This window comes from Anser cygnoides, chromosome Z (assembly GCF_040182565.1).
Source record: "Anser cygnoides isolate HZ-2024a breed goose chromosome Z, Taihu_goose_T2T_genome, whole genome shotgun sequence".
NCBI classification, from domain to species: Eukaryota; Metazoa; Chordata; class Aves; order Anseriformes; family Anatidae; genus Anser; species Anser cygnoides.
The window spans coordinates 11,520,338-11,544,429 of record NC_089912.1 but is presented as its reverse complement, the minus strand read 5'-3'; the positions used below and the strand labels follow the sequence as shown (position 1 = coordinate 11,544,429).

General features: G+C 41.1%; 1 protein-coding gene across 4 annotated transcripts in view; it reads right to left on the bottom strand.

Annotated features, from left to right (window-relative positions):
• The window catches only part of ECPAS (Ecm29 proteasome adaptor and scaffold), a 68,299-nt gene that overhangs the window by 23,638 nt on the left and 20,569 nt on the right, over nt 1-24,092 (bottom strand). For 3 of the 4 annotated variants that reach the window (XM_066988105.1, XM_048051385.2, XM_048051387.2), the window contains 21 exons: nt 21,095-21,263; nt 20,429-20,568; nt 18,028-18,109; nt 17,650-17,769; nt 17,430-17,515; nt 17,063-17,141; nt 15,885-15,934; nt 15,269-15,335; nt 15,036-15,161; nt 14,262-14,365; nt 13,011-13,134; nt 10,919-10,999; nt 9,945-10,173; nt 9,316-9,407; nt 7,391-7,525; nt 5,231-5,396; nt 4,646-4,818; nt 4,034-4,135; nt 2,449-2,572; nt 1,327-1,472; nt 145-199 (listed from right to left, as the gene is read on the bottom strand). In XM_066988105.1, coding sequence (XP_066844206.1) covers nt 145-199; nt 1,327-1,472; nt 2,449-2,572; nt 4,034-4,135; nt 4,646-4,818; nt 5,231-5,396; nt 7,391-7,525; nt 9,316-9,407; nt 9,945-10,173; nt 10,919-10,999; nt 13,011-13,134; nt 14,262-14,365; nt 15,036-15,161; nt 15,269-15,335; nt 15,885-15,934; nt 17,063-17,141; nt 17,430-17,515; nt 17,650-17,769; nt 18,028-18,109; nt 20,429-20,568; nt 21,095-21,263 — 2,450 coding nt within the window. The remainder of the gene's footprint in view (nt 1-144; nt 200-1,326; nt 1,473-2,448; nt 2,573-4,033; nt 4,136-4,645; nt 4,819-5,230; nt 5,397-7,390; nt 7,526-9,315; nt 9,408-9,944; nt 10,174-10,918; nt 11,000-13,010; nt 13,135-14,261; nt 14,366-15,035; nt 15,162-15,268; nt 15,336-15,884; nt 15,935-17,062; nt 17,142-17,429; nt 17,516-17,649; nt 17,770-18,027; nt 18,110-20,428; nt 20,569-21,094; nt 21,264-24,092) is intronic. The other variant, XM_048051386.2, reaches the window with a different exon arrangement.

The window sequence follows — 24,092 nt, the reverse complement described above, 5'->3', positions numbered from 1 at the left end:
CTTGTACTACTTCAGAAATGGATGTTTCTAGTCATCGTTTAATTCTGGCTGACAAAGAGGGTGTAGGTGACTTTCTGCCTGTTAAAGATTCCCTCCATCTGTTAAGACCCCACTACAAGATAAAACTGTCGTAATAGTACTTACCATCACTATCTGACAGAATTGAAACAAATGCACTTTGGATATCCTTGAGGTGAGACTGAAAGATGAGAAAGAAGGACATTACTTTTATTTCAGGTTTAGTATCCTTTCTCTGGTCTCAAGACAGCCCCTAACAGATAAACAGAAGTTACCGTATCAATAGAGTTGTCTATCTGAGCTACAACTATGACAAAAACTGCTGTCTTTTCAGACTGGTAAGCAACAGCCTGATTGACATTCACAGAACATAACAGTAATTTGACCAGAGCTTTTTTATAGTTATCATGTCATTAGTAAACCACATACTTTACTTTCCTTGTCTAATACATAGCAGTAGCATATCATAACTCTGACTTGCAGCCAGACAGGACTGTCCTCTGTGCAAGGGACAGCTTTCCTTCATCTCCAAACCAGAGGATTTTGCCACCTCCCACAAGTTTCACTGTTAGATGAGTATAATACATGGCAAGGTTTTAAAAGTAGCAGCTTAAATTAGCAAAGCATCTTGTCTCCCAAAGCTCCTTATCAATTGCCTACAGAGAACAAAGTGGTTACCTGGTATCATCACAGCCTATAGCACCTCTGTGTGAAGAGAGGATGTTTTTGTTGGGAATGCTTTATTAAGTCTTTCCTTGCATAGGATCTTTCACATTTTGGGACTGTCATAACAGACAAACCCGCTAAATACAAGATTTTCATCAAAGTACACCACAAATATTAAGTACATTAAGCATATAACTTCTGCTAGGTAACAAAGTTGTGGTGAACTCTGTGAAACAAACAAGTCCAGGAATTCAACCTAGTTTTCCAATTTCTTCCCCCTCTTATACCTCCTTTTAATATTTTCCAAAAAGAAATCCTAAAAACTCTACTGATACCCACCTATTCTTCCTAATGGAAGATGTACTGACACTTTATCTTATAAAAGGTATTTGCATCATGCTCACTCTGACCTGAGTGCAAGTCAGATGTTTGCAAAGGTCCAAACTGCCTTGTTCAGCTGCCAGCTAGTATGCTCCCCTACTAACAAAAGACAAGCCATGACTTAAAAAGACCTCAGTAATAACTGCAGCAGCACTGGGAAGAAAGAGGCAATGGAAGTGAAGGGGAAGGAAAGGACAGAAAGGAGGTGAACAGAAAAATACGGATAAGGAGCAAGTGCTAGGAAAAGGGCATAGTCCTTACCTTAATTGCTTTGTGTGTGCTCAGCTTCTTCACCATTGATAGAAGCCAGATGCAAGCTGCTTGCCTAACATGTGGGTTGGGGCTGATAATGTGCTTGTTCAAAATAAGGTCTAGGACCCAGGGAACCACGTCATTCACCTTCAAATCTATTTGAGAAAAAGAAAGATGGAGGGGAAGGAGGGAGACTTCAGAATTGGCCACACTTGTTTTCAGTTTCCATGTAACGTGCAGCAGCAACGGAAAACCTGTCAGCATACGAGTACTTAGGTGACACAGTGATCTCTGCTCACTCAAGAAAAACCTTCAGTATAGTCTCTGTGAAAGTATTTCTCCTAAAAGAAACACTGAATAGACTTCTCCTAACCCTTCATGAAAGTGTTTCAGAGCCTGTGGCTAAGAAGAGGTACCCCTCATACTGCATGAGATTCAGTGCACTACTTTCGTATGCGTGAGTGCGTGCACACGTTATAACTCCAAAATCCTGGAGCAAAGGCAGGGTTTGGTTTCCACACGCTCAGCTTTGTGTACACTTGAGATCTAAGACCACTCTCCCAACATTAATACCCTGTTTGCAGGTCTGAGGCTGATATTTACAGCTGTCTGTTTCAGAGCTAGCATTTTGTCACGCTCGTATTTCAACTGACACAGAATCTCAGTCCTTAAGCTGCTCCATCTACTGTATCTGTCACTTAATCCAAGTGTTGGTCCAAGTCGTTGGAAAAGAACTTGCAATTTAATCTTATAATCCTATTTTCCAATGCAGTCTTCAAAATGCTATTTTTAAAGATTTGTGTATGTTAAACCTGAAGCTAACTCAACATGAAAAACCAAAATGAAAAAAATAAATGCAGTGTCAAGTGACAATTAATTAGATTTCATCAAGATGCTACTTAAAAAGCATGTGAAATAAAGTCTCCCACCCTTTGAGTAGATGGGCAGAAATGACTTGTTTATAACTCAGCACTGCACAACACAGAACAGTGCATTATGCAAAGTGCAGGGGAAAATGTCTCTTACTTCTTACCATTATAAATGAAACACCACAGAGATAAAGTCAGTGTTAGGCCAGAACTGTGAGATTTCATGTTTCTCAACCCAGTCCCCTGTGTTAGGAAAGCCTACCTGGAGGGGGTATGTATTCCTCCTCTGTTACTGTCCATGCATCACGTGCAGCCACTGAGCTAGTTCCTACAGCAGCACTGGTAATAGCTTCACCAACAGTGAACTGCAGTTCTATTTGTTTAGCCTGAAAAACACAACAGAGCCTCACTGACTACCAATTAAACAACCACCAAAAAATTTGTGGCATTTTTTCTACAAAAGCACAGCCTTTTCCCCAACTTCAATTCTCAGCACCAATTTACAATAAGACCACACTTTTGTTGAACTTCTAAGACCAGCTGGTGACTCAGATACCTTGAAACTGATGTAAACTGTGCCAATGTAGAAGTCTCCAAAACAAATGGTAAGAGCCAAAATTATCACACCTGGATTTCCACACTTATTTTTACAACATGCATCCTACAAAGCACTTGACGGTCTGCACAAGCTTAAATCAGTGAACAGAAAATTGGAGATACAGGTTTGAAGTAACGCTCTGTTAGAACAAGATCATCAGACATTAACAAAAATTACTGTGACTCTAAGAGAGGAACAAATTTGTCTTTCACATAAAAAAAGCCATTATTTTGCTTTGCTTTTCTGTCCTCTTTCCACTATTTTCCTAAGCTCTCAGGAACAGAATGTGCAGAACTCTGCCAATTTTTTGTCACTATTTACGATGAATCTTTTGTTCTAAGAACTTTTTTCCAAACCTGCTGTGTACCTTCTAGATTGCTAGCCTTACTCTCTGGAAGTCCAAAATGCTCAGGCATTTGGACAAATAGGTCCTTAGCTTCCTGCAGTCTAAGATTTTTTTTTTTTTTCCGAAGTACACATTTTATAAAGAAAGTTGTAATGTCTCCAAGCAGTTCCAGGAGATAAACACAGCACTCAAAACCATAATTTGGTAGATGTGTACACAGTGTTCTTACTATTCTTGCTTGTTCGATCACATCAGACTGGAGGACTCAGCAAAGCCAGCCTGTTTCATACTCAATAGATGTTTCTACAGTTCCTATGTGAGCATGAACAAGGAAGAAAGATAAAAACAAGCTATAAAGAAGAGCACACTTCCTATTTGATTTTGCTGTCTGGCACATTGCAGAATGTATAGCAGCTCTGCAGTACTGTGAAAAAATGCACTGCACTAAAAATGCATGTGGATTGGACTGACAAAAGATCTTACTATAAAGAAAGCTTCTAATTCAAGGGAATAACAACAGCTGACGTACTTCTGATGAAAAGGAATGTGAAGGGAACTTTTAGGGTGTTTTGAAGGCCAAAATACAGACCTAAGGCTTCATTGCTACAAGCGCTTAACATTTTATGCATATTGGTAGTCCTCCTGAATGGGAGCACTTACTCATCTCAGAGATTGGGGCAGAAACCTCAACTGCAAATTTTTAAACTGTGGCATAGAACATTTTATAATTTTACAATCTCCAAACCTACCTCTGCTCTTTATTTCAAACCGGCTTCAAAACAGTAAGAGACAGTATTATGAGAAGACAGCTGCCCTTGTAAACCTTGCTCCAGAGTATGCTGAAAGCATTCAAATGGAAAAACTCATTGCAGTATAAAGAATAATACATTGCTAGTTCCTCACCTCCACAGAATCCATTAAACCTTGCAGCAGTAATTTCTGGTGAGGAAAATCTTCATCTCCCACAGGAAAGTAACCTAATGTTTGTATTGCTCGTTCCTTCATCTTAAATACAAACAAAACAAGAATAACAATCACATTATTTTCCTGTAAGTCCAGAAGATACTCTTTCATCCCTCTCCCTCTCCTTCTTTCTGAAGTTTCACTTAAGGTACCTCAAGTTAGACTTGCTAGAGACTTACTAGGTCAATTGCTCCTCTCTTCCAAAACACAGCTTTTCCATACGACACAGACCAAAACAAATCTCGTGTTACCTTCTAGTATTATTCTCCAGAACGTATTGCCATTTTTCTTGAATTAAAATTATCCCCTTTCACAATTTTCATCCCATGAGCTCCTACTTACAGATACGGAAAGCACATTCAGTCAACTGCTAGACAATGCTAGATTTTCTGAAAACTCTTACTCTAAGTTTGACTCACTAAAGCCAACACTTAGTCTAACAAGGTTCAGTAAGAACTTCTTTAAAATTCAAGGCTGAGTTTGGCGTTAATATAAACCTGAGGATGGAGCATTCCAGAAATGAACAAGAATCATAACATTACAAAATCATACCTTGTTTGTTTCCTTGCTGGAAGGGATTCGGGCCAATAAGCTTTCAACAAGTTGCAGCTTTGTAAACCCTGTGCCTTCGCTGGGGATTGGCAAGGGGCCATTCCTGCCAATCTCCCCAAGAGCCGTGCAAGCAGCCACCACAAGGAAGGGAGAGGTGCTGTCCAGGAAAGAACCTACACAAAAAAGTAAACAGGATGACTTTGATCTTGTTTTATTATTTAGCAGTGGGCAGGCAGGCACTTATATTTTACCAGGCAAGAAGCAAGGTGTTTATCTCCTCTACAGCTGGTAGGAAGCATTATGCAAGAACTCAATCAAAGTGAGAGGAGAAACTGGGAGGAGCCTAGACAGTTGTACTGCTCCTAATTGTGCTATGTTGGTCAATGAGCCAAGAGTCCACCTATTTCTTGCTGAAAAGGGTTATGTCTATACATTTCATCATATGGTAAATTTACAGGCTGTAAGTTCTGGAACACATAATGAACTCACGGTAATAGTATGAGCTGAATATCTTAGAAAAGTCCTCAGCCTGGGGTGCCTGAAAAACAACTGTTACATGCAGCAAAGTCTTAGGTGGGAAGTTACCTATTGTCTCTGTCGTCGACTTTATGAGCTGTTCTTGTTCCGGCATGACTGCAGTGTTTGGTTGTTCTACGTCATGTAGCTCCATTGCTCTGATTTTCCCTTTGGCCAAGTACCTTCCTACTGTAAATCCCAAAGCCAACAAGGATCCATGTTGGACCTCCGGGCTCTACAGACAACACCAACAGTGCAGAAAATCTCATTTTCAAAGTAAGCAACACTTTGCACACAGCACTGATTTAAAAACGCATATGGACAAGCCAGCTGGGGAGGCACCCTGAAGAATGTGGAGTTCTAACATACAATACAACAACAGAGCACTTAATACTGCTCATGTTCTCTGATGGAGTCCTTTAGGATGAATTAACAAAACTCAGAAGAGATTTAGGAGGACAGATTTAGAATTTATCACCAGAACTCACATTCCTAAAGCCTTCCCCTTGGTGGTTAGGAAAAAAAGAAAAGTAATAATTCATGATTTTTAAGTACAGACTTAGCAAGGCGAATTTAGACAATGCTATACTCTCTATTTAAAAACAGGACACGCAGAGATTATGAACACAAAATGTATTTTTTCGTAATAAGTAATAAAGGGGAATTACTTTAGATTTGCATTGCTGACACTGAGAGTATACTTGGCCTACTAATACTGAAGGCAACACCCCTACACAGTTTGGTACACAACAAACTGTGATAACTAATTATTACAATTAGATGTCAAGCACATTAATTTTTCCAGTTCTGATTTGGTGCTGAGACTATCTAATGGCAGTGCTTTCTCCCGCAGGTGAATTCTTATAAAAGGATTTTTTTTTTTTTTTTTCAGAAATAAGGCTGTGAGACTTAATTGCTACCTTAACTAAGAAAAAGAAAAAAAAGGAGAGGTGACGGCTTAACTCTGCTGCCAGGACAGGATCCTCAAAACCTTGCTTAACTATCCATCTACACTGCAGGTCCTTACTGAGCCACTGGAGATCTCTGCCACCCCTACTAGTACTGATTCAACTTCTGTTGAGTATTTTCTGCATTTGCAGTAAAACAATGCTAACTGACACAAACATGCAAAAACGGATGTTATTCCATGGTTCACATTCCTCTTCACTGTAAGCCAGGTTCTGTAAAAGGTCAGCCACGGCTCCATGGCCTACTGGTAAGCAGGACCACTGAGGCAGAAAGCAGCTAGCTTTGCTACTGCAGAAGCTGCACCTTGTCTACGACTGAGCAATGACTCGGCTTTCAACGGGCACATCTTTCATGGACTCAAAATAAAACCAGATCTGTCAGTTAATATGTAAAACGATCAGCATCTGTGTCTGTTACCTGAAATGTAAAATAGTCACAATAAGTCCTTCAGAGAGACTGAGAAAGTTTTGGGGAAATGTGACAAAAAATGCTGATACCTTCCCTTACTTTCAGGATTCAAGACACACTGGCAGAGAAATCTGCCTTTTTTTTTCACCCCCAGGAGTTTTCAGAGCTCTTTCCCTATTCTAGTAGTGGCAAAATCTAGAGGTAAAAATAAGGCGAGGCGGGGGGAGCTCCTTGAGGAGGGAAGAAAACCCACCTCGTGGGTGGGGGACACAGCTACAGCAGGTGGGGGTCTGTTGATCAATCCCCGTTGGGGCTGGAAGCAGCCAGGCCTCACCCAGTCAAGGACACTGAGCAGGGCAAGCCCTGCAGCAGTGGGATGCCCTCAGGTGATGTGATGCCATAGGGCACTACGGCTTAGCTAGGGGAGGGACATAAGTAAAAAAAACAGGCATTTTCTTAGTTCTGTGGGTGCCTTTAATTGCCCACAAATACAGAATCAGGAATGTGGTGGATGTAAGTAGTATAATCTATTACCTTTCAAAAATACTATGAATATCTAGGGGGCTAAAACTGGTGAATACACTGACTGCACTGGCTCTGCTTACAAGAAGTGTCTTCAAGAAACCCTCTTACTAACGTGAACAGCAGCTTCAGGGATTAATTTATTTAAAGATCTGTCCCCCTCACCTACATCAAAAATCCCTTCCAACCACCCAACTAGAAGCCAGCTAGTTAATTTTACACTCAGATTAAGGCTAATACATCCTGGAAACACTGTGAGAGGTTCAGATTTCCCACCAGCGACATGACACTAAAAAGCCCAGCAGGAAGCAGACAAAGGAAGGTAGTTACATGATTGTCTTTTGTCATCTTGATCAGCTGCTCCACAGAGGCCCTAAGCTCATTTCCAGACATTGTAGACAGCACTACAGAATAAAACAGGGCAGCAAGCTCACGCATTTCTTCTTTGTTCGTGTTCATCAGGCTCTGTGGGAGTTGTTAATAAGAAACAGTAACTTCTTAATCAGTCTGTTCATGCAGAGGTCCAAACTTACAGCCACAATCATCATGCAGCGGCATAAATAGTATTTCATTCTTTAAACTGAGAGTACTATCGCTTAGTAAGAATCAAAGCATTAAATTGAGCAAAGCATTCATTACACACTTGACTTTTAGCAGGAAGATTACCACTAGCCACAGGAGGGCTACTCACCAGCTCTCAGTCAAATATATTGACTGAATGCTTTGCTGAATTTTGTTTTCAAAGAAAAGTTTCCACATTTCACATCTAGGTGGAGCTTAGAAACCCTATGGAACTGCAAAGACACAATTTTTTCCCAAGCTACCATAAGCTTCCATTTCCTTTCTATTAATCAAAGGGGAAAAAAACACCTGTAGAGGTTAAACCACCTAAATGCAATGATGACCAAAAAGAAAGAAGAAGTGTTCAGGAAATCACAGCCCTCAATACAAATCTATCTATTTCATATTGGAGATATTTTATTATTTAAATTGCTAAAAAGTTGAATTTTGGAAGCCTCAGGCCATTTGTTAAGATATAATCTTACCTCTGCCATTAATTTGAGGTACAATGCAACACACTCGCATCCAAAATTCATACGCTAAGCTTTAAATTACTTGGGTTATCAGAAATAATACAAAAATGAGCCAAGTGAAAAAACAAGATATGAGACCTGTCAAGCTCTTAAAATACAACTCTAATTTCAACTCTGAACTTGTATCAGATCATGTTGCTCACTTCTAACAAGCCCCTGGAACCACTCCTTCCACTTGGCAAAGTGAAATCACACAAAAGATGATTTATAACTGGAAACTAGGTAGTATCAATTACCATCCCTAAAAGCTTGCTAGTGGATATAAGGCCAAAGAAAATGAAGGGTTTCCTGCAAATGAGGAGCAATACTGAAAAAGATAATTTTTTTTTGATTTTTTTTTGTTTTATTTTTTAAGTCCTCTTCTCTGAAACTCATACTTGCACTTGAAAAGAGATGCAGTAAATTGCAGGTATCAGAAGGAGAAATTATTATAATACATTCTAATTTTATTTTATATTTTTTTTAGGCTGACCAAGTATTTTTTGCTGACAGATTCCCCAAATAGAAGCAAAGGCCATCTGTAAGAGTTTAGCAAAGCCTGATTAAACTGAATCATTAAAAGAAAAGTTCCAAAGAAACTTTCCAAGAAAAAGAATCCAAACAAAGGCGAATTCCCTTTCGTTTATTCCCCAGCAGGCTCCTGTTTATCAGCTTTTTGTATTGGGCTAATAAAAAAGAACAACAAAAAATTCCATAAGAAGCGCTCTAATACAATAAGGAACCTAATTCATCTCATTTTCTGAGAGGACTGTCATATCTTCCAACTGGAATACACCTATTTATAAACTATTTCTACAAAAATTTCCAGATTTTTTTTTTCAGTTTTCTTTTGCTGTTTTAACAGATCTTCCAATCAAGATAAAAATTGACTGACTATTCCAAGAGGATTAATGACGTAGATTACCTGGAACATGTAGGTCGATGAACAAAAGCACTAACATCAAAGAAGCAAAAAAATACTTCTTTCTACCCTGCTCCATGTAACACCTCATCAGGTGTTGACTGTATGTAGAAACACCAGACTTTAAAGTAAGCGCATACTTTACATCATAGGAAAATGCCAGATTTTGCTCATGCTAAACCTCCTCTAACCCCAACCCCAAAACATAAAGGAGAGAGAGAAAAGAAAAAAAAAAAGTAAGAAAAAGGTTTTCAACATACCTTTATCCAATCCATTTTGTCTACAAACCTGGTGGCTAGCTTTTCTGGATACACTGAAACAACTTCCAGAAGACAATACATGACTGGCAAACCTAAACAGTTATTAAAAAAAAACAAAACAGGTTATTAAAAATAGCAGTATTTAAAACCATCAAACAATCAGTAATAAAAAGAAGTAAGAAATACCAGCCATTTCAAAGTATCCATATGCAATTCACCAGGGATACCAAATAATACATAAAAATAGGTTATTCTGTTTCTTTGAGATATTAGGTAAACTCATAGGAGCAAACATTTGGGTAACAATTTTTTCTAAAGGTATTCAAGCACTTCAAGACTACACTTACAGGTATGTGGTTATGAGAATGACAAAGAACATTCACTGTTGAGGAAACTGCTGTAGACATTGGCTTCACAATTTTAACAAACTATGTCAACTGATGCTGCAATTTTACTGTCCCACTTCCTCTAACCTACGCAGCAGCATAGAAGAGAACAAGTTTACAATGAAGACTATACAGTCTGTGTTGCAACTGTGTGATTGCTGAAGCCAAGTTCAAAGTACTGGGTGTGGCAACTCATTCCTAATAAATGACTTTGTAAAGATGCTGCCCCACACAGTTTCTTACCTCCAACACCAGCTAACAGCTGCTGAAGAAGGCCAATATAGATCTGTACAGGGTTGGTTTCTACGCTTTTGGAAGAAGAGGAGGAAGAAAAAGATATGTGGTTGCCAGACATGAGGTTTCTTATGTAACGTCCAATGGCTGGGGCATGATCTTGCATATCTGCCAAGCTCTGTGAGGTTGGTACCACGCCTGCACTGTGAGCAAGACACATCCGCAGGTAAAGAACAATCTAAGAAAAGAGAAAAACATAGGATTCTTGTGAATACAAGAGCACTTGGGAAACCATGGAGGGGATAAAGAAAAAGAGCAAGGAATATGCTGTATTTAACATAATCAAAACAAGACGGTTCCTTCTTTAACCAACTCAAGACAGAAAAGTCAGCAGCAACAAAGTGCAAGAAAATTTAGGATCAGTTCCTGCAGTATGCTTGTGTAAGCAGACAATCCTACAGTGCCTGAATCACATTCAAAAGATTAAACCATAAACAAAGTTTTGGTTTATCATAAGCTGATGCAATCTGCTTGCAGGCTGTTCAGCGTGTACTCTATACCAATCTGGCATGCATCCAATGCAACTCAATGCATTACTAACACAGATCTTGCATCACATCTGAATTTCTGTCTCCAGCTCAATGAAGCCAGGGAATCTGCCATGAAAAGAACAGCCTCAAGGAGCATAATGGGACTTACGTAGAAGATTGCCAGTTCCTTCCTTTAAGAAGGTATTACATTAGGTCTGCTTCAGAAAGCAGTGGAGCAGCCCTACTAGAATCACCCCTCCCAAACCTTTGTGCAAATTCTCTTTAGACCTCTTTTTAAGGACAGAGGAATAACATGAAGAGAGTTAATCCCAGTATCTGTTTATACAAGGAATTCTGGAATGTGCTGACTCTTAGCATAACCGTTACCTTCTTATATTGTCCTCTAAATAAATAATGGTAAACACATCGAAGAAAGTTAATAAAGATGATTACCTCTCCAAATGTGGCAGGATTGAAAGGCAAGGCTGCAGTCCCCGTCATGTATTTAGCTGGAGTTTTCATTCGGTGAGAGGCCTAAACAACAGAGTATATTAAGAGGAGGACGTTCAGATCCATGGGCAGCAGAGATGTTGGAAAGGTCAGTGAAATTTTGATGTGTTTATCCTCCACTTAGCAACTGAAAATGTACAGCAGAATAAAAAAGGCACAGTGCATTTGATAAGGAGTCCTAAAATATACTTTGGGTCCATCAGCTTTTCCTCCCTATCAGAAATGAGAAAGTGGAAATTCTGAATTCATGAGAGAGAGCTGCAGGGGAGGCTGGTGGAGGGACAACATTCTTCCCCCCCACCCCCCGGGAAAAACAGAAAGTGCTTTAGAATTCAAAAACAAAATACCTCTAACTTCCAAACTCAGAGGCTCCCAAACTGCCAGTCAGCAAGGAGCTTTGAAGACTGTAGCTCTAACTGGGGAGGCTTCAGAGAAACTAGGCTTCCCCAGTACTGGGAGGTGAGCACCCTGTGCTGCGCCAACCAGGACCGGGGGGTCTCTAAGACCCTGCTACCTGCTTAGTAGGATGCTGGTGCAGCAAGCAAGCAATTCATTTCCATGAAAATGTTAGCTTTGACAAGGAAGAATACTCCAGCAGAAAAACATCCAAACAGAAGGTTTCCAGCAATATCTACTACCAATGCTCCAGAAAGGTATGTCAGTATTTTCTAGTCAGTATGCACTTCGGTGCAAGGGTTGGATTCAGTAAGGAAGCTTTGCACATGAGTTAGTCATATTGAAGTCAACAGATCCTCATCTCTTAACGTGCTCAGATCTTTTGTTGCACTGGAACCTCAGTGACATCCAGAACCATCAGTGAAAGCATGGCTTAGTGAACCAGAAGATGACTTCCTTGAGGAGTGGGTTCCTTTCCACACTCAGCAGATCATGCCCTACTCTTTAAAATAAACTTTCTTGTGAAGGAAGAGAAGGACGGTAACTCATGCAGGAAAGCCATTTTGTGTCTTGGCCTATTGTGCCAAGCTATGCATACTCATTGAGTGACATTACAAAACTCAAAGAAATTTGAAAAAATTACCTACGTAGGGACAGGCATTTATTAGTAGTAAAACTCAACCTTGGTTTCTTAATTTTTTGTCTATATGAGCAACCAGTAGTTTGGATAAAAGCAAGTTTTTCCTAAAGCTCCACATACTTTAAACACCTGCACAGTATAGCATTTCACAAGAAATATCTGTAGGAGTTTTGCTGTCACAGATCTCTTGCAAAACCAGAGAAACTTTGACATTATAATTCTTAGATTTGTAAAAAAAAAAAACAATTAGACAAATTAGAGGAAAAAGGAAGCATTGTCAGTGACACTTCACATCATCTTTATAGCTTGCAAGTCTTACATAGCTACTATACGCAGAAGTGTGTAATGCAGACTAGATTTTTAACAGCTCTCCAGGAAATCTCTCAGTGTAAACAGGATAAACTCATTGGTATTGGTTTTGTTACATCATTCCACTAGACTCATGAAAGATCATGAAAGGTTACTTACATGGCCATTATTTTTACTGATTGCAAAGAAGATGAATAACCAAGCCTTTAAGTGAACAAACCAGACTTCTTCGTTTGTTCCAGTATCTTCCTTTCTCATCCCAGAACCCTTTTTCTATTTTATGCACAGCTTTATTTTTCTCTGGCCTTACCAGAAAGTAACCTTCTTATCCCTGCCAAGAACGTTTGTCAAACATACTGGATTGTCAGCCCTGAACACTGGCTTCCCTGTGTCACACATCTTCTGCACAAGCAGCATCACTGCAAAATAATCCCTTTTTTAAAGGATAAGCTCTACTGATCCGTGTCACTTAACACTTGGACCTCTTGCGATTACTGCCAGCAGGAATTTAACTATGAGTGCTAACCTTGGCAATGTGGTTCTTGTGATATTATGTGTGGTCTTCCTTCTGATCTTAGCTAACTCTGTTCCTTGAAGGAGGTGAAAGAAATGGAGACTAGGATGGGAAGACCACCCTTACTACATACATAAGCATCAGTCTTGTCATTTACTGGGACAGAAGCACTGTACCTTGTCTTGAATATAATGGACCATTTCAGGAAAGGAAGGCATCTGCTTCCCAGAACTCTCCTTTTCATTTTTACCGGGAAACGTTCTCAGCACCCGCTGTGCTTCTCCGTGTACCTCCTCTCGCCTTTCAGAAGAAAAGACAAGAAAGACATTATTTGCACAGAACAAATAGTCTCTAATGACCAATGAGATCTTAGGAAACTGGGTAAGAGCGAACAATTTTAAAATGAGAAGTGGCTTTCTGTAAGGAAGAAAAAAAAGTCAAACATTTATTGGGACTTCCAATGATTTGTTTATTATACAGAGGCAGGAAGAAAAAGGTAGTGACAAGTGGCCCCCACAGAGCAGTGTGGACCAGCCCATTTCTGCTGATTTTACACCCTACTAGTGTTCACTACCACTTTCTGGTTCCCACATCCTTGTTTTCCAATTCACCTCATCACTTCTTATCTACAAGCTTCAGCTAACACCTTATCGCTTATCGCTCCCTACCTACCTGAAGATCAACTCCTAAAACAGTGCTGACACTGCTATGACAAAGCAGTCTGTCTGTTTAACCTCTCAGTTATACAACAGCTATGCACATCAAAAACCGAGCAATTAAATAAGTTGGAAAAAAACCAACACATAAGTGGCAAGAACAGATAACTGTGAATGAAATGATTACTCAAATTTAATGAGTCACCTGCTCCTCAGCAGCAAACGGCAACTTTCACACAGGCACAGTCCTGACTCTTTGCAATCCAAGCTAAAAATAGACTGCAACAATTTGCCAGGAAAAAAGAATTTCTAACCACTGTAAAGGTGGCCAGATTTACTGCAATGCATTTTACTTTGCAATTGATCATTAGCACAGAATTGCAGAATGGTTTGGGTCGGAAAGGACCTTAAAGCCCATCTAATTCCAACCCCCTGCCATGGGCAGGGACACCTCCCACTAGACCATGTTGCTTAATACTCCATCCAGCCTGAACAACGCAGTTCACTGGAAACAAGAAAAAGAATCCAAGCCAAAAGTGGTGTAAGACATAGTAACAGCTGTCCACAGCTCGACCAACATTGCTAATATGGAAAGGCCAGCTTCCAAATTACCATACTTGATTTTCATTTATTTTTTACAAATATACTTCATCCATCTATATGCACGAATACATATTTAATCCAAATATATACTGCATCTTGTAAATACATATTTGGGTTATATATATATTTGGATGAAAATAATTTAAAGGGGAAAAAAAAAAGACTTACGGGTCTCCTGCAGCTAACAGCAGTAAATATCTGGAAGGGATGTGATCTGGAGGAAATACTGTGCTAGCAAATTTCACAGCCACTTGACGTACTTGAACTTCAGGCTTAAAGAGAACAGACACAAACATACAGCTGAGTTTTAAATGAACATTCTAGTAACCTTCACTCATCAGTCATCTGTTTTGTCCTTCTGTACCAACATAACTCAAAGAGTTTGTACATTTTGAGACACTGTTCTTGCTAACTCCTCAAACAGCAGGGAATGGTGAAAAGAAAAGGTAGCTTCTCATATAAACCCAACTGGACAATTAAATGCTAAATTAAATACATGCACGATCTGGGGAATTACAAATAGGGGTTATCACTAATTTTTACACATCTGAACTGCCCCACCAAAGCCGTTTTGAAATGAAGAATGACACACAATCTACCCACAGAAAACAAAACTGTGCTTAGGAGCAGCACAACCAGAAATATTAACTCAGGGAGGTCATTCTCTCTGGTGGCTTCTATTAGTCTTAAAATGGTATTGCTTGGAGTCCTAGATCACTGTAGCACATAGGCAAGAGTCATCACCATGAAAATAGTCTCTTACACAGCTATTAGTGCAACCACCAGAAATACACATACCTCTGCAGTAACCCTAAGTACCCATGCAAACATGTAGTATACAAAAGCCTCTCATTCTGAAAACCCAGGCCAAGAAGTGCCAAGAAACAGAAGACTGAATAGCTCTTCTTTTAAGGTACCTAATTTTGACTTCAATGAAAATACCTTTATTAGATAAGAAGCTACAAGAGCTTCCATCAGAGTACGCTGGGCTCCTTCCAAGTTACTGTATGCTCCAACCATCATAGACAAAGCCTCCTGAATGGCAAGCCTTGTATCAGCATCTTCCTGCTGTACAAAAATAAGAGTTTTCTGTCACTTTAAAGTGTACAGTGACAAGTACTAAGCAAAACCAGCGCAAAATATTAATGATTTCCCAAAACCCCATCAGCACCCACCTTACATAAAGCTTCAAAAAACTGCTGTACGAGTGCTATATCCTTGGTAAAGAGCTGAGGCATTCGGCTGAAACAAGATATTTTTGTTCATGAACATTTGAGTTTTTTAAATTGAGATGTTTCACTTTTCATTGGTTTTCCCCTCACCTCACATTTTAACTGTCAAACAAAAGAGCCAACACAGAAAGTCTGCTCTATCTTATCCGTTTCCACCACATAACAGAATGCCCCTCAACACAGTTTGGAGATTAAGATATTCTTGGGACAAGAAATTAGATCACCAGCAAACCACCGAACATACCACTTGTCTAGCTACATGCCCTCTAACCTTTGCTGAATATTGCTTAAATTTATGTTGCTGGCAATCCACAAAGTGGAACCATTTTTTAAACTCTATGCATAATTCAAGACCTGTCATTAATCACTGCTAGAAAAGCTATTAGCCAAATGAATAGTTCATTTTACATCCCCAGAGATGTTACAACAATGCTTATCTCTGCACTGTACACCCCATTGCAAAACTTGCAGGAGATTCAAGGTTTGCTGCTGATAAATTAACAGATTACTCTGGAAAAAACTATTCAATGACCCGTTACTTAAATGGCGTTTCTGTTACCTGGAGAGTTTTCCAACCGCTGAATAAGCCATTGACAGCAATTTTGGATCCTTAAATGATAAAACAAATATAATTCAGCAAAAACAGGACTATATAAAAACATACCTATCTTTTATAATTAAACATTTATTTTATATCTTGTCTCCAAAGTGCTCAAATAGGCTTTCATGGACAAAGAATCCTGGAACATAACCATACCCAAGAATAAAAGCATCAGATAGGAACTGAGGGTGCATGCTTTTCCAAAAGAATCAGAAAATTACAAGCAGTGACAAAATGTAAATCTCCCTTCTGGTCTCAATTAATTATACGTTATTTCAAGGGGAGAAGCTAAGAAGATCTGGCAAATGTAAAAAACAGTAGCTAAGTGAGACAGAGACCTTTCACTGACCCTGAGCACCACCTTTATAAAAAGGAAGCTGTTTGTGCAATGAATCTGGCAGATGATCAATGACACATATTTGAATATGGACTCACTCCCTCCTGAACACTTCTTTTTCATGCCGTTCACAATACCATAGGAGGCTCACACCTCCAAACTCCAGCTCAGGCCAAAAGTCACATCCAGTGGTTCAAATGTACCAGCAAAAGGATCAAAGCTGCACAAGAGAAGGTCTGCAAAATCAGCTCTGCGTAAGATATGTGAGGGAGTATCTTCGGGAATCTGCCTTCTGAAATTGCACTGGAAGGATCAAATACTCTCTGGGCCAGACTGGCATTTGCAGTTCTGTTTGTAACACCCTTTCCATAGCAATACTGTCACTGGATAACAGGAAGGAACGTATTACCAGCAGTTCAATATTATATGTGTCTAGCACAATGGGGTGCATGCATGGAGCTGAGGCCTCTGTGCACTCCAAAGTAACGAGGAATAGCAGGTGGATGCTACTCTTGCTTCACTCTTTAGGTTACCAACGCTATTATTTCCTGAGACTTTGCAACTAGTGACCGAGCACTTAACCAGACCTGTTATACAAATAAAATATATTTCCTGTAACAGCCTTTTAAAATATTGTCTTCTTCTCTTCCAAAAAAAATTCTTAGAAAATATCCTTGGACAGTCACCTCAGCAAACTACAGGTAAAGAGATTTATCAGTTCCCATTGTAAATACATTTGTCTTTTGCTTGTTTTGTGTGAAAAATTACAGTTCTTTACACAAAGAACCTTTCAGCTTACCTCTTTGTATTCATTGATCAGCTTTGTAAGTCCATTTAGTAGCATTGGGCCTAACGGCTTTATTTTACTTTCTGGGCAACTGGAATTAGAAACACCAACAAAGAGCATTTAATGTTTCCATCCCTTAAAAATATACTCTGTCAGTCTCACTTCTCTTTTCAGCTTTGCTAAGCTGAGAAATTACAGCTTAACATGTGCAAGTACAAGCACAACCCCCCTCCCCAGTTATTTTCAAGATTAAGGGAGGAAAAACTACCTTCTAGTAGTTACAGTAGTATTTTTTGTCCTTAGTTCACTTATACATTGAGTAAATAGGGTGGCTTGTACCTATTTGGCTAAAACACTGTGCTCATTCTTGATTACTTACATGATACAAATATGATGCACAAACTGCAAGGACAGACTTCTCAGTTTTGCATTTGTGTTTGCACCAAAGAGTCCATCATAAACCACCTGGCAAAAGAGAATAAGGAGCAGATCAGAGAGTGTCTGGCCTCACATTCAGAGGTTCTCTAACTCCCCTTCTTTTTCAAGCACCATCATGACCAAACTCATTAGGAAGTGCAGTTTAGGAATGTATGTGTTACCTGAATGTTAGCCGGGAATGTTTCTGCAGCTTGCCTGGATCGCAGAAGATGAGGAACAATTTTTAATTTAACACGGGTGCTGACCGACTCTCGTTTCATTTCTGGTTTCAGAACAGATCCCTGTCAGAAAAAGAGTTAAAACAATGTAGTGCATCTTTGCATAGCAGTACTTCTAACTTTACTAAATTACGTTCTGCAAATCAGAATGCACTGGGACAGGGAAAAAAACACTCAACAGCAAAAGTGTTCACTGAAAGCAGAGATCAAAGGAAGTGATAGATTTAAGAAATATATATGCCTAGATCAACAAACAAATAAGAAAACTCAAACTACAGTTTCAAAAAGTTTGCATGTATGCAACTCAGAAAGTAATCTTACCTCCTTGGTTTTCAATGGTATATCCCCAAGATACACTTTATACATTTTGTTGATGATAGCAGGATTGTTCCAGTCAATTAAGCTAAAGAAAAACACACACTGATCACCAACCCGTTATGATTCTCACCTTTGGTTACTTTTTGAAACATACATATTTTACAGCATTTTGAATCTTATTCATACTCTTACCTAAGTATTATCAGATCTGATTTGACTTCTAATCACTACTCCCACAACCACATAGTATGTTATCAGGAGGAATGTGAAGTGATTACAGATCTCACCTACACAATGCAACAATTTTACTCCAAATAACTCATGAGAAACCTACACGCTCACTGCTCTCCCACCAAAATAAGACAAACCATGGTAGACGACTGACTGAAAACAGAATGGCTGTTCTTTAATAAATGTCTCCATAATCTTCAACTGCAGTGCTTTGATATTTCACTGGAGAATAGGATGTTTATATTTCTAGGACTATTTCATCCTGCTCTCTCAGACAAACCTGTCTACGCACATGATAGCCATTGCCATAGAATCACAGAATGGTTTGGGTTGGAAAGGACCTCAAAGACCACCTAGTTCCAACCCCCCCCCCACGGGCAGGGACACCTCCCAGTGGACCAGATTGTCCAAAGCCCCATCCAGCCTGGCCTTGAACACCTCCAGTGATGGGGCAACCACAGCTTCTCCAGGCAACCTGTGCCAGTGCCTCACCTCCCTCTGAGTGAAGAACTTCTTCCATATATCTAATCTAAATCTACGCTCTTTTAGTTTAAAGCCATTGACCTTTTTACTATCACTAAGTTCCCTCCCTATCTTTCCTGTAGGCACCACTTAAGTACTGAAAGTCTGCAATGACATCTCCCTGGTGCCTCCTCTTCTCCAGGCTATGCAACCCCAGCTTTCTCAGACTCTCTTAGTAAGAGAGGTGCTCCAGTCCTCGGATCATACTTGTGGCTCTCCCTCTGGACCCACTCTAACAGGTCCACATCTTTCTTGTGCTGGGGGACCCACAGCTGGATGCAGTGCTCCACGTGGGGTATCATGAGGGCAGAACAGAGAGGGAGAATCACCCGCCTTGAACTGCTTCTTTTCCTGCAGCCCAGGACACCGTTGGCTTTCTGGGCTGCAAGCATGCACTGCTAGCTCATGTTCAGTTTTTCATCCACCATGAATCTACCAGTGGAAGTCTATTTAGGGAGAAAACTAATTAAGACTAAATCCACTGTACATGCAGAACATAGCAGCTAGCAAATCAGAACACAGTCCTTTCAAACCTAATGGTGTCTGAATCTCTGGGTTGAGACTTTTCACTGAATGTCTCAAATTATCTGATGCTAGCTATTGAAGAGACTGTTTGGAACACACAGACATACAAAAACCACACTGAATACAAAAATGTAAGCATGTATGCTTCAAAGAACTGGGGGATACAGAACGATCTCATTCTATCAGTAAAGAAATTGATTTCCTGTTAAGTACAATATATTTCTCATAAAAGACATTTAACGTTTTGTACTAACACGCATTTTGTCCAAACATGTATTTTGCTCTCCAAGCACAGAACACCAAAACAAAGGGAAAGATGAGACCAGCAGTAAAGGACAGACTGCCTTCCTTCACCAGACTGTGCTCACTTGGTAGAATCACCCCTTCCACCACAATTGAGACACATGAAGAGACTTGAATGGAGAAGGTTTCACATTACATATCTGACTCCAAGTTAAGTAGCCCTGTACTTCTAGTAATACAGAAGCCACCCACATATTCCACTGACAGGCCTATCTCCTAATCTTCTAATGTGAGCCAACAAACTTCACATGGTCAATGACTCAGCAAACAGTACTAACAGCAACTACTCTGGCCTCATAAGGAGTTAAAGAGAGAATATTACCATTAGATCATGAAAGCTGGGCTGCAGACAAGCAAAAAGCTTTTATAACGCAGACACCAGCAGCTGCTAAGCTTTCTAGACTATGGTCTGCCTCACAATTACACTGCCTTTACTTCCTAGCTAAATTAAATGAAAGTATGTATTTCCAATTCTGTGATTCTATGATACTGAGTTGCCTGCTGTGAATCACGTAGCAAGGCTTTACAGATCCACACCAGACAATTTGGAAATTGAGAAGCACCAAAATGGCTCGAAAGCTATAGCAAAGATGACTGCAAATGCTTACAGCATACAATTTCAGCTCCAGAGCCTGGTGATTTTTCCAGCTGTGAGGCTACAAGCACTGTTCCAAAACCCAGCCCCGTGTGAACGTGTGGCAGATACGTGAGGGGCTGTATCGGGCTTCCCTTCAGAGCACAGTCTCTGTGGAGCACTACGTTAGCAGTAGTGAGCGTTGCTAGAAACACTAGCATCATCTTTTCTCAAAACCCATATTTGTACCTTTGTTTGCTCTTCAGTTCAAGGTCAGCTGCAGTGGCAACACTGTGCCTTGTGTCACTGGAGGCTACAACCAGATGTACAACAGCTTCAAGCTCTGGCACCTGCTCCGCTTCGATGAACTTCACTATCCCCAGCTTGCACTATTCGACAACGTGGAAAGTAAGGGCAGTATTACTGACAAGAAAGTGTGTGTTAAAATAACCACAGCAGCTCAACTGTCTGAAACGCTGGCTTTTGCTTGCTAAGCTGAAGTTCATATGTTCTCCCCACCTCTTTAGCAGTCTCCTCTTGTCTCCTTTTGAAGCAGCCACTTGCAGCAGAGTATGGGCATATTGATCAGGAACACCCTGCTGCTTCTTGGCTGAAAGGGGCAGTTTCACTAACACTGGATAGTTTTGCAGCCTCACTATCTCCAGGAGGAAGATGCAAGAGGAGGCTGCGGATGTGTCTGCTTCCTAACCAGCTCAGAGAGCTGCTGGCAGATTGAGGGAGGCACCTCCCACCCCCATCTCACTGTTGGAAAGTTCTTTAAGGCATCATGCCCAAGTCCTCCAAGGCATTCTCTCAGGCAGCTTCACATTTTCCCTCTAGCCTTCCCTTCCTCTGTTTGCAGCCATCCTTGCTACCACCCCCAGTCCCCTGAAATCAGCCCGTCAGTGCGAATACCTGCTCCAGCAGCTCTGGTGTCCATGGGCTATCTCCAATTACCCTCTTGGCTGCATAAAAGCTCATCCCTGGAGGCGGCTGAGGGATTCCTGGACCTCCCGCGCTACTTGACGAAGAGCCCTGTGCTGCGGGCATGTTTTGCCGACTCTGAGATTCATTCAGTACGTACCTAAACAGATGGAAATGGAGTTTCATTAGAGGCTTTACCACTTCACATTGCCAGTTGGATTATATGTTGGAATACACATAACCTATATTCTTCAGTTAATCCCACGACTTTGACATAAGACAGAATTTTACTCATTTGAGACTCAGCTACCAGTTACCCCAGCATATTCCACAGGAGCTGTAGCTATCTCACTATAGCTGTTTGCAAAAAACAGCAACTACAAAACCCCTTGGTTAAGAGAAGGAAGGATCCATTGATGTTTCTGAAGAGAGTTATCTCAGGTTACAAACCAAAAAGACTGTTCTCTGCTATAGTAGAAGTCAATACATAGCTAACACTAGATGTGACAAGGTTATATTAAAAGCTTTAGCAACATTTGTATGATTTCTATGAAAGACTTCAAGCCTAATAAGGGAAATAGTGAACCATATTCAACACAAAGTGTCAGAAGCAATCCCTGCTATCAAAAAATAAAAAAACAAACTAAAAATATCTTGAAAACAGCAGTTTCAGTGCTGGGCAGGGAAGGAAAACAAAACCATAAAGATTAAGCTTACAGTCTTTTTGTAGGCTTGCAAGTCTAGCCACCCTGAGCATACTTACATACCCTCAAAAAGCTACTCTTAACTCTCCCTGGATGTTTGGTAGCTCACTCAATACAAGAATGGATCATAATTTTAGAAGAGACAAACCTATCTGAACTTCTGTAAGGCCTTTGACACTGTCCTGCATGACATCCTGATCTCCAAATTCGAGAGATATGGACTTGAAGGGTGGAGCATTCAATGGATAAAGAATTGGAAGGATGGCCGCACCCAGAGAGTGGTGGTCAATGGCTCTATGTCTTGTGGCTGGTGACAAGCGGTGTCCCTCAGGGGTCTGTCTTGGGACCAGTACTGTTTAATATCTTTTTACTGTTTAATATCTTTTGTGGGAGACAGAGGGATATGTGGGAGACAGAAGGATTTGGCCAGCCTCTTCTCAGTGGTTTGTGGGGACAGGACAAGGGGCAATGGCCACAAGATGGATCACAGAAGTTCCGCACCAACATGCGAAAGAACTTCTTCACTCTGAGGGAGACGGAGCACTGGAACAGGCTGCCCACGGAAGTTGTGGAGTCTCCTCTGGAGATATTCAAGGCCCATCTGGATGCCTACCTGGGCAGCCCGCTCTAAGGAGCCTGCTTCGGCAGGGGGGTTGGACCCGATGATCTTTTGAGGTCCCTTCCAACCCCTACAATTCTGTGATTCTGTGATCTTTATAAACAACATAGACAGTGGAATCAGCTGTGCCCTCAGCAAGTTAGCAGATGACACCAAGCTGAGTGGTGCAGTCACACAACAGAAGGAAGGGATGCCATCCAGAGGGACCTGGACAGGCTGGAGAAGCGGGCCCATGTGAACCTAATGAGGTTCAACGAGTCCCAGTGCAAGGTGCTGCACCTGGGCCAGGGCAATCCCAGAGAGGAGCACAGACTGGGAGAAGAACTCCTTGAGAGCAGCCCTGCGGAGAAGGACTTGGGGGTTCTGGTGGACGAAAAGCTCGACATGAGCCAGCAGTGGGTGCCTGCAGCCCAGAAGGCCAACTGCGTCCTGGGCTGCATCACCAGAGGGGTGGCCAGCAGGTAGAGGGAGGTAATTCTCCCCCTCTGCTCTGCCCTTGTGAGGCCCCACCTGGAGTGCTGCGTCCAGGGCTGGGGCCCCCAGCACAAGAGGGATGTGGGGCTGTTAGAGCGGGTCCAGAGAAGGGATACAAAGATGATCAGAGGGCTGGAGCACCTCCTCTGTGAAGAAAGGCTGAGAGAGCTGGGAATGTTCAGCCTACAGAAAAAAAGTCTCTGGGGTGACCTCACTGCAGCCTTTCAATACCTAAAGGGAGCTTATCAAAAGAGATGGAGACCACCTTCTTGCTCGGGCAAATAATGAATGGAAAACGGGGTTTAAACTAAGAGAGGAGATTTGGATTAGATGTTAGGAGGAAATTCTTCAGTCAGAGGATGGTGAAGCACTGGAAAGGTTGCCCAGAGAAGCTGTGGATGCCCCATCCCTGGAGGGTGGTCAGCTTGGATGGGGTCCTGAAAAAACTGATCTAGTGGGTGGCATCCCTGCCTATGGCAGGGGGGGTTGGAACTTGATGATCTTTTAGGCCCCTTCCAACCTCAGCCATTCTATGATTCTATGAAGAACTGTTTTGCTCCAGCCAGCCATTCTCTGTTCTGCATTGAGCACACAGAGAAAAAAAGAAAGTAAACAGTCTCAACAATGAGAATAGATGTTCATCCCAAGTCTCCAAGATTAATTTTTGATGAGCCAAAACTTTAAACACTTACTTGATTTTGAGCTTTAAGCCCTAAAGTTAGGCTTTCTGGTTGTTTTACTGCATGCAAACTGGCAAGGTTCATTCACAACCAGGCAATGACTGAGCAAGTTCTACCAAGCATAACTTAGCTGTCAACAGCAACAAAGTCTCACCCCAGGGAGCAAGACTTGAAGAGAGAGTCAACCAGTGCCACAGGTGAGCTGAAGACACTCTCTGAGCACCTTCTGGAAAGAAAACGAAGCTAGAAAAGCACAGACCCCTACTCCTTTCCCCCTACCCTCTGGCATTTCAAAATTAGTTGTCATGCTCTGCCAGTGTACAAAAGCACGTAAGGAACTGAAGTCTCAATGAAATGCCGCAGGACTTCATCTCCTGAAGCTACAGCCACAGTAGTGTTGGGGTGAAGTTAGCAGCATTCACCTAGGCAAACTGACAGGTGTGAGCTGTGAACAGAGGGGTAGGTTGGGTGTTTTAAACTATAAACACCAACACTTGAATGGTAAGGACATG